Source organism: Guillardia theta, assembly GCF_000315625.1.
Source record: "Guillardia theta CCMP2712 unplaced genomic scaffold GUITHscaffold_73, whole genome shotgun sequence".
NCBI classification, from domain to species: Eukaryota; class Cryptophyceae; order Pyrenomonadales; family Geminigeraceae; genus Guillardia; species Guillardia theta.
The window spans coordinates 49,667-63,737 of record NW_005434601.1 but is presented as its reverse complement, the minus strand read 5'-3'; the positions used below and the strand labels follow the sequence as shown (position 1 = coordinate 63,737).

Sequence of the window (14,071 nt, the reverse complement as noted above, 5' to 3'; positions counted from 1 at the left end):
CTCGTCGCGTCAAGACGAGGAGAGTAAGGCATGCGCTCCTGCCTGAACTCCCTCGGCTATGATGAGACCCTGCGGCTCAGGTCAGACGAGTGAGGGGGAGGTGAACGAGGAAGGGAGGGAAGAAGGAGGGACAGGCGGCAGGAAGAGGCTTACTTGGACGGGATCGAAGTTGCACTTGATCATCTCAACCGCCTGATGTCCGATCCTCACGTTACACCACCTGCTCGGCTCTCAGCCAATCGTTCACCCTCCTCCTCCTCCTCCTCCTCCTCCTCCACCTCCTCCTCCTATCGCCGCCTTAGAGTTTCATTTGATTCTTCTGCTGCTGCTCCTCTGCCCTTCTCTTTCTATCCCCCTCCCCTCTGACCGGGTCCAGTAGGCTGTCGATTCGTCGGGGTTGGCAATGTTGGGAAAGAAATTGACTGCGAAATGAATGAAGAGATGGAGAGCAGAGCAGAGCAGAGGAGAGCAGAGGAGAGCAGAGGAGAGCAGAGGGGACAGGACAGGACAGGACGGGACAGGAGGAAAAAGAGAGGAGAGGAGAGGAGAGGAGAGGAGAGGAGAGGAGAGGAGACGAGAGGAGAGGAGAGGAGAGGAGAGGAGAGGAGAGCAGAGCAGAGCAGAGCAGAGCAGAGCAGAGCAGAGCAGAGCAGAGCAGAGGAGGTATTCATCTTACCCAACGTGTAAAGAACCTGTCCTGTTATCCCTGTAACAAGCGCTCCCTCCTGCCACGACTGATAAAAAAATCGCCTCCTCCTCTGCCTCCACTGCTGCTGCTGCTCCTATTGCTTATCCTGCCCAACGTGCTCGTGCTTGTAATCCTTGTACCCTCCTCTTGCTATGACTGCTCTTGTTATGAATGCTCTTCCTCCTGCTCTTCTTCTCTTCGCTATCTCGTACATTTCTCTCTTACCGTCGCCTCAACTTGCAGCGGGTCCACGAGGTTGTCAAAGGAGATGTCAAGAGACCAGACCATCCTCCCTCCCATCGTGTGCACTGAAACAAGTCAAAGTTAGCACAGGCAGGCTCTGCTCCCCCTTCCTGCTCCCCCTTCCTGCTCCCCCCTCCATTCGTTCTCCTTCCTTCATCTCCTCAAACCTCTCCTTGCTCCTCCTTCGCTCCTCCCTCCTCCTCCTTCTACTCACCAAGAGTTCCTAGGTAGCGAGGTGACATCATGGAGGCGAACGGCATGCTGGAGGCGCCTGGAGGGTCGATACCTCTTGCCCGCTCGAGCTTCCTGGTAGCAGCAGCAGCAGCAGCAGCAGCAGCAGCTGAGCCGTTGAGGCCCCGAGCGTCGGTGACGGCAGCGAGAGCTTGAGAGAGGAGGGAGACACTGGCAAGAGCGTCCGCAAGAGCTTTCTCAGCTCGAGCCGCCTGCTGCAAGTCAAACTCTCCCGTCCTCCTCCTCCTCCTCCTCCTCCTCCTCCTCCTCCTCCTCCTCCTCCTTTTCCCCAACCCCGCCCTTTCCTCTCGTTCTCCTCCTCAGCACGAGTCAGTTGAGCACACCTGCTCACACATGTTGGAAGTTTCGCTCTTTTCAGCCGAGCCTCCAAACAATCTGAGAAATTTCATTGAGAACGAGGAGAGGAGAAGAAACAGGAGAAAAGAAGGAGAAGCAGGAGGGGAAAGAGGGATTGGGGGGGGGGTTGGCGGAGAGGAGGAGGACAGGACAAGGGGATGGAGGTAAAAGTGAGGAGAACAGTGGGAGGACGGAGGAGGAAGAGCCAGACCTTGTTTCGATGCTGAGATGCTCGCTACTGCTCAGAATGTCTGCGCTCAGCATGATTGACGCAAGTTCCCTGAGGACATGAGGAGAGAGGAAAGGAAAAGGAGTGGAAAGGAAAAGAGAGAGAATGGAGAGGAGAGAAGTTCGAGTTGGAACGAGGCAAGGAGGATGAACAGGACGAAGAAGAGGAAAAGAAGGAGGAAGAATAGGAGGACCAAGGGGAAGAGGAGGAGGAGGAGGAGGAGGAGGAGGAGGAGGAGGAGGAGGAGGAGGAGGAGGAGGAGGAGGAGGAGGAGGAGGAGGAGGAGGAGGAGGAGGACCAAAGGGAAGGACAAGGACAAGGACAAGGACAAGGAGTAGAAAGGAATTTCGTTAGCTCATGCCCTTTCATGTCTCGTCCTGACCTGAAAGTCTCCAGGGCTGCCACACTCCAATCCTCGTCATCCTCCGACTTCAGCCCTGAGTCAAAGTCACTTGTAACCTCCTAGGGGGGTCAAGCGCTGCCGGAGATCTTCTCAGCTGGATGTTTGAGGATCGAATTCCCCACCTGCCCGTTTCTCAGCTCCTCAGCAGAAGTCAACTTGCTCACCAGCGTCATGTTCGACAGCTCGGGGAGCTGAGACTCGGACACGCCCAGCAGCAGTGCGACGATCTGCAAGGAGGGTGAGAGGAGGAGGACGAGAGTCTCTCGCCCTACATGAGGTCGACGAGGGTGGCCGGGCCTGGTGAAGTTCCGCTCGACTGAGGAAGACGATCAGTTTGGAGCCTCTCGCGTTCGTTCGCAGTACGAGAGGTGTAGTGCATCTTCCTGGCAAGCTCCAGCTCCTGTGCCCAGGTCAATGCGCCGCCTCCTCCACATGACCCTCACCTGAACGCATCGCGCGTCCAGCTGCCATGCTGGGAGGTGGATGTGAGGGAGCGGAGGGCAAGGAGGGAGGGAGGTCACCATGGTTGACGACAGTCAGGAAGAGATCGCAAGTCTGCACGTGCTTGAGGTCTTGGAAGTTGTGGAAGGCTGGGTCAGCGTCCAGCAGCTTCGCCTCAGAGTGTCCCCGGATCCAGATGTCGCCGATGCCGATGGACTTGAGAAACCTTTCGATCGCAACTGCCATGTCGCTCAGGTCCAGTCAAGCAGCCGCCGCAAGTACGTGCTGACTGCTGAGCATCCCTGTCCTGCTCGGGGTACGAGATGGTGACTCGCTTCTGCCGACCCTCCTCAGGCGTTCGGCTGGTCGCAAACCTTCACAAGCAGATCAGAAGGAGTCGGGCAGAGGATCCGCATGCCTCTCAGAGTGGAGGAGGCGGCGGAACGTGGCGAGGTCCTGAGGTAACGCGCGTCCAGTTAGCGCACAACCTCAAGGCTCCTCTGCTCTCAGCTCCTCTGACCTTCTGCGGAGGCGAACGGGTCGGGCTGTCCCGACCAAGGCGAAGCTTGGAAGAGTCTTGCGGGCGCATCTCGGCGACGAGGTCCCAGTGACTAGAGTCTCAGTCAGCTCAAGAAAAGCGAGAGGAACGAGACCGGGGCTGTCCGGAAGCAAACCGCTCTCCCTTCCTAGAGTTGTCGATCTCCAGCAGCTGCAGCAGGTCATCGCACGCCCTCACAAGCACCTTCGGACCTTCTGCTCTAGAGCGACGTCGAGGTCGGACATCGACCCACCTGCAAGCTGTTGACTTGACATCGAGACTTTTCACTTCGCACCCGCGAAAAGTCCCGAGTGGGTCTGCGCGTTTGCCTGCCCAGCCAGTGATAAAGCGAACGAGTCGGAGGAAACACCGTCACCTTGCCGGGTGTGTAGCTGAACATCTGAAGAGAGGCTTGACAGCGATGATTACCTCCTTGAAATGATCACACGTTATGTGAGAATGAATCAGAAGGCTTGACCGAAATTCAAACTCTGCTGCAATGATGTGTGCATCTATTGTTCTTCCTTCACCTTGCTCCTCTGCCTTTCGTCTCCACATTGATCTTCTTCCTCTTCTTCTTCTCCATCATCTTCTTCCTCCTCCTCTCCCTCATCGTTCTCTCCATCCTCTTCTCCTCGTCCTTGTTCTCGCCCTCGCCCTCGCCCTCGCCCTCGTCCTCGTCCTCGTCCTCGTCTTCTTTTCCTCTCATCAGCGGCTCGCTGATTGGGGATCACTGAGTGAAGCGACTTTCCGACCCCTACCCCTCCAATCAACTCAAGTATACCCACCCTCGAATCGAAAAGAATCCGACGGTTATGGTCAATTGAAACCGTTGTGAAGTTTGACTTTTAATATTGAGTTTTTAAAAACTACGACAGGCCACGGAAAATTGAAAGTTTGACACCCGAACTGACTAGTTTAGGTGGTTAAAATCCGATGAAGTTGCTCGAGTCTCCGTTGGATGAACTGCTGGGTTTCAGTTGGACACGGTGCTGAGCGGCTGTCCGAGCTCCTTCTTCTCCTTCTCCAGCTCCTCGTCAATATCCTCCGAATTGAGTCCGCCGGCCCAGGATCCAAGGGGGATCCACTCGCAAGGGATGTAGTGGAAGAGGAAGTTGATGGGTATCGATATAAACCCCAGCCCTGCGCAGAGGCCCCACTATGAAGAGCAGAGTCAGCAAGGGAGGAGGAGACGGGAAGTAGCGGGGTAGCGGTATTACCTGCCAGCCGTTGAGGGCGGTGCAGCCGAACCCCATGTTGATAGGATTCACTTGAATGAGGATGACCTACAGACAGTGAGGAGCGGCAACAACTCCTGCCCGACCGTCACCTGTACTCCAAGAGTCCCGATGATAACGGCCATGAACATCGGGCTCTGAAGCACGCCTGAAACAAGCAAGTGAGGATGAAGGAGGGGAGGGAGCAAGTGAACGGGACCTTTGAAGACGTTGAACTCGTTATGAATCTTCCTGGAGTTGAACTCGTTGAAAATCTGCGGCAGGAGCCATGAGAGGAAGCATGAAACATGTCGCTCGAGTCTTGCCTGTAAGAACACAAAGGTGTTGAAGACCATTGTCATGTGCTGGGACTTTGACCCGCAGCCGTGCGCATCCATGCAGTAGGAGTTGGAACGAAGATGTGCATACCCGGTGAAGTTGAACTCATTGCTTGCGTCCAAGGAGATACCATTGGATACGTTGTAGAAAGACCTATCAGGTACTCAGATGCAAGCAGAGGAGAGGAACAAGAGCAAACAAGAGGGGGAGAAAAAATGCGGGAAGGAGGAGGAGAAGGAGACGGGGGAGGGGAGGAGGGGGAGGAGGTGTCCTCACATCGGGTTTGAAAGCTGGAAATAAGGAACGCAGTTATGCAGATCAGCCCACTGGTTGTCAAACTCAGGAGGTCTTCCGCTCCTCAAATCAATTTTTGACAGCTTTTTGAACACGGGCCCTTCAGCGCAGGTGTTGACGTCTGCTCCCTCCATACAGATGTCGCCGATGCCGAAGATGAGCCAGAAGAGGATGGCGAGCTGTGTCAGGGCGTGTGCGAACATGTTCTTGACCATGATCTTGGAGAGGATAGGGTCAGTGCGCGGGTAGGGGTTGCGGGAAAGCAACTGCTCCTTCAGCCCTGGAGATCTGTTGGGATCCTCAGTTGAAAGTGCGAGGGAGGCAAAAGAGTCCATGATGAGATTGACCCACAGCAGCTGGATGACTGTGATGGGACTCTCCGTGAGCGTTGCAGCTCCTACCGTAGCGAGGACGCAGGCGACGATGTTGACGGTGAGCTGGAACTGAAGGAACTTGCAGATGTTGTCGTACACGCATCTCCCCCACTTGACAGCTGCGACGATGGACTGAAAGTTGTCGTCGAGGATGACAATGTCAGCCGCCTGTTGTGCCACTTGCGTCCCGTTAATGAACATGGCAAAGCCGACGTCTGCCTGTTTCAGTGCAGGGGCGTCATTGGTCCCGTCCCCCGTCACCGCCACCACCTGCCGCGACTGCTTGACTCCGATCCCCGCGTCAACGGTGATCCTGCTGTTCTGGATGCCCGTCACCAGCACAAGTTTGTCTGTTGGGGTGGAACGCGCGAGGACGCGGAGCTTCGGCCAGATCTTGTCAAACTCGGCTTGATTGATACAACGCTCGGGGTGCTCTGCATTTTGCTGCGTCAGGACCATCTGGCGGAACTGCTCGCCGGTCAAGGCGATCTCCCTCCCTTCTCGCTCTCCTGCCTCCGTCAGGATGTTTGCCTTCCTCGATATCGCCTTCGCCGTGCTCAGGTTGTCTCCCGTGACCATGCGCACGACAATGCCTGCCTGCCTGCAGGTCTGGATGGCACCCGGCACCTCCTCTCTCAGCGGGTCCTCTATCCCCACGATGCAGATCAGCGTCAGCTCGCTCTCTGCGCTCTCCGGCAGCACGCCGTCGCTCTGGACAAGACTCTCCGCGCAGTCCTTGTATGCGACTGCGATGGTACGAAGACCAGAGTCAGCGAAGTTGTCAATGGCTTCCTCGATCCTCTTGGAGACCTCAGGGTTGAGGCTTATGGCCTGACCCTCCTCGTTGCAGTACGTGCTGCAGAGCTTGACCACCATCTCCGACGCTCCCTTGCAGTAGAGGCGGAAAGGAGCAGGAGAGCCCGCGGGCATCGGAACAAACGTACTCATCCTCTTCCTCTTGGAGGAGAAGGTGATGCTCGAACGACCGGGCATCGACTCTGGGAAGCTCTTCCTGTAGCTCTTGTACGGCATACTGTCGCTCCCGGGATCACCCCGGAAGTCATGCAGCAGGTTCACAAACTTGAGCATCGCACACTCCGTTGCGTTCCCGCTGTAGGCCTCCACCACCCTTCCGTCGAGCTTGACGATCTCCTGGACTTCAGCGCCACTCTTGTCCTTTTTCTTTTGTATCTTGGCTACGATGTCCGTCTTCTCGGAGGTGTTGATCGTCATCGCTGCACACATGAGCTCTTTGAGCTTCTCCTTGGCTGACCTCATGGATGAGGGATCGGAGGAGGAGTCGGCGGCCCAGCACTTCATCACAGTCATCATGCTCGTCGTCAGAGTTCCCGTCTTGTCCGAGCAGATGGTCGTAGCCGATCCCATCGTCTCTACCGCGCTGTTGTGCTTGACCATATTCTTATCCGTCATCATCTTCTTCACTGAGAACGCAAGGGCGATGGTGACAGCGAGTGGGAGACCCTCAGGAACTGCCACCACGAAGATGGTGATGGAGATGATGATGAACTTGATCAGCTGCATCCAGTGCCTCGAGTGGTCCCAGGCCTCGTAGCAGCAGTCCTTCTGACCAAAGCTGATCGCAAAGCGAAGCAGAAGAACGAAGAGGATCCCCAGGCCGAACATTGCTCCAACTTTCGTGATGAGTATGGTCATGTCGTCCAGCTTGCGCTGCATGATACTCCTGTCCGACCTGACCACCAGCAGCATCGTCAGCAATGGGAAGCAAGAGAGAAGCTCTTTCTCACTCCTCTTCGTCGTCGCCGTCATCTCTGTCTCCCAAGAGAAGCTGCTCGTAAGTGTTCTTGCCCACAGCTATCACAATCATCTTTCCTTCCCCGTCCTGCACTTGAGTTCCCTTGAACACCAACGGAGTCTTTGAGGGCGTCGGCTCATACTTGTCGCGCATCTGCTCTATGGACAGGCTTGTGTTCGCAGGGAAGAACTTTGTCAAGTCGTCATCTTTGGGAATCTGCACGTTCACATCAGGCAAAACTGATACCAACAAAAGAGACTTGACGACCTCGAAGGTTCCTTTCTCCTTGAATTCATACTGACCCTTACTGATGGCATTCGACTCTCCCGTTAGAGCTCCCTCGAAGATCTTGAGAGTGTTCCTTTCAAACACCAGCCCGTCCGCGCATATGATGTCTCCGGTCGACAGAACAACACAGTCTCCCACAACAACCTCTCTGTTCGATACTCTCACCTGCACACCAGAACGTCAGCGATCAGCCAGTCATCAAGTCAATCTGACCTGAGTCCCATCCCGAATGACGTTGACAAGCTCGTCCGACGCCGAGTCAGTGAGATCTCTGAACTGCTTCTCCTTTGCGCTTTCTTGCGCTGCTCCAACCAGGACGACAACAGCCACAGCCACGAGGATGGCAATCCCGTCGGAGTAGCCGTAACATCTTCGCTCCTCCTCGATACCGAATCCTACGGCCTTGACCGCGAACAAGTCAGTCACCAACCCGGCCCTCTCCAGCTCTCACCAACGAGACAGAAGCAGAGAAGCAAAGGAACTGTAGGGTCGGATCTTGCAACGCTTCCCAACAGAATTTCCAAAAAGGAGTCAGAGGAGGAGGGGCGATGTAGTTCACCCCGAAGTGACTCTTCCGTACGTCTATCTCGTTCGCTTTCACTCCTTCAGCTACTGTTGTCCTCAAGTCCAGTTCGATGCCCTGATATCCTCCCATAGCATCAAGAGCTGGTAGCACCCTCTCCCTTACATCATGTCCTAGCCGATTGTTGATGTTCAGAAGTACAAAGCTTTTCAGATCCTGGATCGAAAGCTTGAATGCCATGCCTGTGAATTTATAGAAATGTTATCGACGCTCCTGGTTCGTGGAAACTAAAGACGTTCTAGACCATCATGGCATCCAGCGTCCTGGTCCAACCCCTAAGGCGAAAGAGACAAGTCAGAGCGACAAGAAGGCTGATAAAGTGAGAGGAGCTAAAGGGATCGACGATCCCACAATTTCACGTTGACGAAGAGCAAGTCGTGGGCAGGAAGAAACCATCGAGCACAAAAGCATTCAAAATGTCGTTTGTGAACTGCCCACTGAACAGCTGGAGAAGGAGAACAATTTGACACTCAGCTGATACCAAATGGAGGGGATAAAGTTACAAACTAGGAGGAGGAAGAAACGATCGCAAGTCCTTTCACAGCAGCAACAAAGAAAATCATCATGATAATCGTCATAATCATGATCATCAGCAGCAGCATAAGATGAACTATCATCATATTCCTTCCCTCTTCCCTTCCTCCTCCTTTCTCTCTCTCTCCTCCTCCCAAACTCTGTGTATCCCATCATTCGCAATGCAGCTCCTAGCCGATTCCATTGCGCAGTTAGGCAGCACTTCACACATTTCCGCTGATGGTCCCTGTTTCCCTCTTTCATCAACATTCCCAGTACTAAACAGCACTAACCTCCCAGAAATCGTGGTCGATTAATACTCCCTCTGGGAAACAGACTGTCGGTTATTCCACGCACCCCACCTACCAACCAAGTCACCGTTCAAAATCTACCCCCTGATTGCACATTGATGACCCTACCTTTTTCCCAACGTTTCATCCTCGAAACCACCCCCCACCTTCCACCGACAAAATTGGCAGTTTGATTTTGTTTTTTTGGGGGGTGGAGGGGTAGTAAAAGGTCTACTCCCCTCTAATGTCCCCCAATATCACCCCCACCCCCCCTTCCACCTTACGCGACCTATCACCCCCACCCCCTCCATGGTGGCATCAGGGGTAGCTATCAGTCTTGACTAGAATACCAGCGGGCTAGTCAAAGGTACCGTACGCCTCCCCCACTGTGACCCCGGGCCCGGGCCCACCCCTCCTACCCACTGCCACCTACCTTCACCCTTAACTTTGCACCCCTACCTGCACCCACCAACCTACACCCACCACGGTACTAGTCAGACCGGGAGTCCGTAGTACAGGCAAATTCCGGCACTCCCCCTCGACGGGACGTACCCCCGTATCCAAGTCATCGGACCGGGTGGTGTGAGCCGGGGGAATATCAACTAGTCTTGTTCCCTGCCTTTACTCAAAGTTAAGTTAAATCTGAACAGCCGTCAGTCCGACTGAGCCGCCTCAGGTGACTCATCGTCAAGGTCACGGGCCCCGGTCGGCCGGGGCCTGCCAGAATCTCCGAGCACTCAGCCTCACTTTTCAAAGTAACTGAAGATACGAGGACATCTGCGAGTCACCAGAAGTTGATACTAGCCTCCTCTGCTGCCCGAATACCCTCATAGTAAATTCACTGAGGTTGGCCCGGATGTTTTCCGTTGGCCATCTGGACTCGAAGGGGTACGGGTGAAAGGTTTGTCGTAAAAGGGTGGGTAGTTAATTGGGCCTTACCAGGGTGAGGGTAGTCCAAGGATGGGGTCAGTAAGATCGGGTGGTTGAAATAATATAACGGAGCGGTTATTACATGCTCGAAATTCGATTGTCATGAAAGAACGAGGCTAAGGAGGACGAGTAGAATGGCAGATTGAAGGAGGGAGGGAGGGAGGGAGGGAGGGAGAAGGAATGGAGATAGAAGGGAGACGAGGATGAAGAATGAGAGGAGGGATAGGAGACAGAAGGGAGACGAGGATGAAGAATGAGAGGAGGGATAGGAGAGGGAAAGGGCGAGTGTGAGTGAGTATAGGGGCATGACGGGACTGGGGACGCCTGACCGTTCCTATGGTTCAGGGAGTGGAGATGCCGGCCAAACTCAAGTTCAAACTTGTTCATTGCTCCAGTGAGGATCCAGAATTTCCGGCAACAGAGCTCAATGCTCACTCTCCGCACACTGTCGGCTGGCAGTCTGCTCGCTTCTGCGACTACCCACAGGAGATTGGATTTCAGTTCTCGTCGACGGTGCACCTGATGCAGCTGCAAGTGCTGTCGCATCAGTTCAAGATCGCTTCCAAGCTGGAGCTGTTTGTGGGTATGCCTGAAGGAGATAAGACGACGTACCACAAGTGCAAATTCAAGAGGCTGGGCTACCTGTCTCTGGACGCCAATGAGCGAAGTTCATGGCAGGCACGAGAGCTGAAGTCTGTGCAGCTAGATGCCTACGGGAAGTTCTTGAAGATTGTCGCACATACATGCCATGCGAACAAGATGAACATCTACAGCCAAGTCGGAATCATCGCCATCAACGTCATCGGCGATGCCGTCGGCAACTCGCCAGCCGCCATCCCCTCGGCTCCCACCCAGCCTATTACGCAGAACCGCAAGGAGATCTCAGCCCTAGATGACGTCACGTTCGACCTCAACTTCGATCCCACCACGGCTGCTCAGATTCGCGAGCTCCACATCGCCAAGGAGCGAGCAGTCAAGGCGGAGGACTACGACGCTGCCAAGAGGCTCAAGGACGCGATCGAGCGGCTGAAGCAGGTGGGGTCAAGGGTGGCGAAGCTGGAGCTAAGGAAGAAGGCGGCGGTGGACAACGAGGACTACGACACAGCTAAGGCGCTCAAGTCTGAGATCGACAAGCTCCGCTCCGGCCTCTCACTCGCTCCTCGTCCTGCCGAGAACGCGAGGGCAGCGCCGGGCGACGGGGGTTACGGGCGAGGAGAAGGTGCAGTGGTAGTGGAGCAGGAGAGCCGGATGAAGCATCTAGGTATGTCCGTGAGCGGCTGAAGGAGGGGAGTTATGCTGTGACCAGGCATGCCCAACGTCAAGAGCCCCTTCGACCAGCCCCGTGTCCTCCCGCACCAGCCCTCCCCGCACAAGAACTCTCCTCCTCCTGCCCACCACCTCGCCTACGGTCCTCTGCTTGCTGTGAGGCCGTAGTGACTGCTGACATGCTGCGGGTGCAGATGCTGCGGGAGGAGAGGAGTGGGACTCTCCTAGTGAGTCGACGCTTGTCCTGTCCTGCCTCTTATCTTGCACGCTCAGGCCGCTCTCGTGCCCCTCAGTCTGTCCATCCATCGCCTCCTGCTGGTAGCGCTCTGCCGTCCCTCCTCGCATGTTGACGCCTCTGCAGGAAATTTCTCTCCATCGGTAGCTGAGCCCAAGCAGCAATTCTACAACCAATACGGTGAGGAGGGGAGGAGGGAATGGGGGGACGGACGGAGGACAAGAAGCGCGAGAGCAGGAGGAGGAGGAGGAGGAGGAGGAGTTCCTTGTGATGGTGTTGGCAGACTCCCCGACAGTGAACTCACGATCACCCAGCTACCCGGTAGAACAGGAGGAAGCGAGGAAAGGCGGGGGGAGGGAAGGAAGGGGGTGCCGAGGGGAGCGATGCAGGGATGAGGTTAAGATTGCGTGTTGCAGACCAACTTAGAGGAAGATCGTGACCCCTCGGGCATCGTACAGGTGAGGAGGAAGGGACGATGGATCGGGGGGACGGAAGGAGGGGGGAGGAGAGAAGCAAGGAAGCTTGGAGAAAGTGAGAAGGAGGAGGAAGCAGAGAGCAGGAGGAGTTCTCTTGCCCTCCTCACAAGCTCCCACCAGGGTCCTCGACGCATCCTCGACCCAGATGCTCGTCAGATCAGGTCCGACTCTTATCGCGTCCTCTCGTCCTCTCACTCCATGTCCTCTTCCTCCAGGGCCGTAGGTGAAGGAAATCTCGATGCTGACAAGGCTGCCATCGCCGCCGCGAACAGCCAGGTACTCCTCCTTTCATCTTCCTCCTCCTTCGCCCTCCCCCTGATTACGGCTCCTCTCCTCCGTTTCCCCTCCTCCAGCCTCCTGACCTTCTTGTTTCTCAGAACGCTCCTCCGGAAGATCTTTCAGGGAACGCGCTGGTAGAAGCTGAGCCCATCATCTCGATCTTCGGTGAAGACGGTGAGCTGAGAACGAGACTTTACACCTCCCTCCCTCCCTCTACCTCTCTTCCTCTACCTCTCCCTCCCTCCCTCCCTCCCTCCCTCCCTCCATCTCTCTCCCTCTCCCTCTCCCTCTCTCTCTTCCTCTCTCTCTACCTCATCTTCTCTCTCTGCGTTCGGCTTTACACCTGTTCTCCTCTCACTCTTATTTCTTCTTGGCAATTTCAGTGGCAAAGTCGATATTGTCTCGGAATTGGCAGCACAGAGATGAAGGATTGAATCAAATCATCAAGGTACCGATCGCCTCCCTCTTGTTCCTCTCGCTCACCTCCCTCTCTACTCCCTCTCTCTCTCCTTCCTCTTCTTCTCCTTTGCTTCCTCGTCTCTCCTCTAGCATCGTTCATCGTTGCCTTGCATTCCTCATTTCGCTATCCTCGCTGTTCCCCCGACACGTGTCCATCTCCAACTCCTCCCAGTTTCCTCCTCCTTTCGTGACATTGTTCACAGCTGCTGCCGGAAGTTCAGATTGTTCAAGCTGCGCGTGTAAGTGCAGTAGGAGGGAGGAGGAGCAACAGGAGGCTTGGGAGGAGGGGAGTAAGGGGAAGGAGTAGGGGGAGCATTGTGGTGGAAGGGGAGGGGGAGGAGGGCAGAGGGTCATTGATGGAGTGGATCCCAGGTGATTGCAAACATTCTCAAACGAGTAGTCACGGACAAGAATCCAACCGTCTTTCTCTCTGCCACTGCGCTGAACAAGGTACGCCATGCCCCCTTCTCCCTCCTCCTTCTCATCACTCTCCTCCTCCTCCTCCTCCTCTTTCCTTTCCTTCACTGCTCCTCCCAAGTATGACAGCATGTTCGCAGCGATTCTTGGAAGAAGCAGCTGCAAAGAAGGTGGAGAAGCGAGGAGGAGGAGGAGGGACATGGGTGGAGGGAGGGGCTGACAAGGGATGATAGATCGAGCTCAGAGGACTGATGGATAACGTGCTTCAAGGCTTCGTGACCAAACTTGCGGAGCCGAACAAGCGAGTCAAGGATGAATCCATCAACTCCCTTATGTAATCATCCACTATCAACCCCCCCTCTACACCAACACACACACACACACACACAGACACACACACACTTGTCTTCTCTCTCAACACACACACACTTGTCTTCTCTCCCCACTTCTTGTTTGCCCTTCTTCTCCCCTTCCCTCCGTACCTCGACTCTCCCTCCCTCTCTTCCTTGTTACCTCCCTGACTCCTTTGCTCTGTTCCTTGTTACCTCCCTGATTCTTCGCAGAGCCATCGCCCAACAATCGTCCGGCGGCTGCGCTTACGTTGCTCAGTTTCTCCTCAAGTTTCCAAAGCAGCAAGCGCAGAATTTCAAGGTTTGTGACTTTGATGATGGAAGTGATGATGTTTGTGTTGCTGTCGGTGGTGAAACAATGCTCGAAACTTGTTGAGAGTTCCGAACAGAATGTTGAAATCCTTCTAGACTCGGACGACATGATGATGTTGGCTTTTGACTTGACGTCTTTGTCTCTGCATGCATGATCATATGGGGGTTTGTGGTTTGTTGTTGGTGTGGACAGCCTTGCAAGTATTTGTTCTTCTCATCATCATTGCAGCTGATCACGCCAAGACTCGATGCTCTCGAAAAGATGTTCAAAACTTTCGGGGTCTCTTCTTCTCTTCTCCATTCTCATTCCCCTCCTTCTCTCCTCTCCTCTCTTCTCTTCTCTCCTCCTCCTCCTCTCCTCCTCCTCCTCTCCTCCCTCCTCCTCTCCTCCCTCCTCCTCTTCTCTCTGCCAACACCAACACTGCTCTCCCTCCTTCCCCTTCCCCTTTCTGCCATTTCACTTCGCTCCATCCCTTCCAGCCCTCCTCTTCCTCCTTTTCTCCTCCTCTGAAATTTCTGCAGGTCTCACAAGCTAACGGCTTCTC

At 55.0% G+C, this 14,071-nt stretch overlaps 3 protein-coding genes across 3 annotated transcripts; 1 reads left to right on the top strand and 2 right to left on the bottom strand.

Annotated features, from left to right (window-relative positions):
- Positions 1–9: 9 nt before the first annotated feature.
- On the bottom strand, positions 10–3,530 carry GUITHDRAFT_114158 (hypothetical protein; the record flags this gene model as incomplete). Its single annotated transcript, XM_005826584.1, has 19 exons — positions 10–69; positions 154–220; positions 368–422; positions 901–996; positions 1,146–1,374; positions 1,507–1,558; positions 1,731–1,799; positions 2,131–2,210; positions 2,274–2,378; positions 2,424–2,467; positions 2,515–2,551; positions 2,595–2,623; positions 2,673–2,831; positions 2,875–2,966; positions 3,081–3,203; positions 3,246–3,301; positions 3,343–3,383; positions 3,426–3,459; positions 3,507–3,530. 19 exons carry the CDS (start codon positions 3,528–3,530, stop codon positions 10–12), a joined length of 1,452 nt encoding a protein of 483 aa, XP_005826641.1.
- A 576-nt stretch (positions 3,531–4,106) lies between these two features.
- GUITHDRAFT_114157 (hypothetical protein) lies at positions 4,107–8,071 on the bottom strand (the record flags this gene model as incomplete). Its single annotated transcript, XM_005826583.1, has 9 exons — positions 4,107–4,289; positions 4,351–4,416; positions 4,461–4,516; positions 4,568–4,622; positions 4,701–4,839; positions 4,963–7,065; positions 7,121–7,581; positions 7,630–7,818; positions 7,868–8,071. The coding sequence occupies 9 exons, from the start codon at positions 8,069–8,071 to the stop codon at positions 4,107–4,109; spliced, it is 3,456 nt and encodes a 1,151-aa protein (XP_005826640.1).
- A 2,015-nt stretch (positions 8,072–10,086) lies between these two features.
- On the top strand, positions 10,087–11,013 carry GUITHDRAFT_76219 (hypothetical protein; the record flags this gene model as incomplete). The annotated part of the gene is made up of 1 exon (XM_005826582.1): positions 10,087–11,013. One exon carries the CDS (start codon positions 10,087–10,089, stop codon positions 11,011–11,013), a length of 927 nt encoding a protein of 308 aa, XP_005826639.1.
- Positions 11,014–14,071: the final 3,058 nt, after the last annotated feature.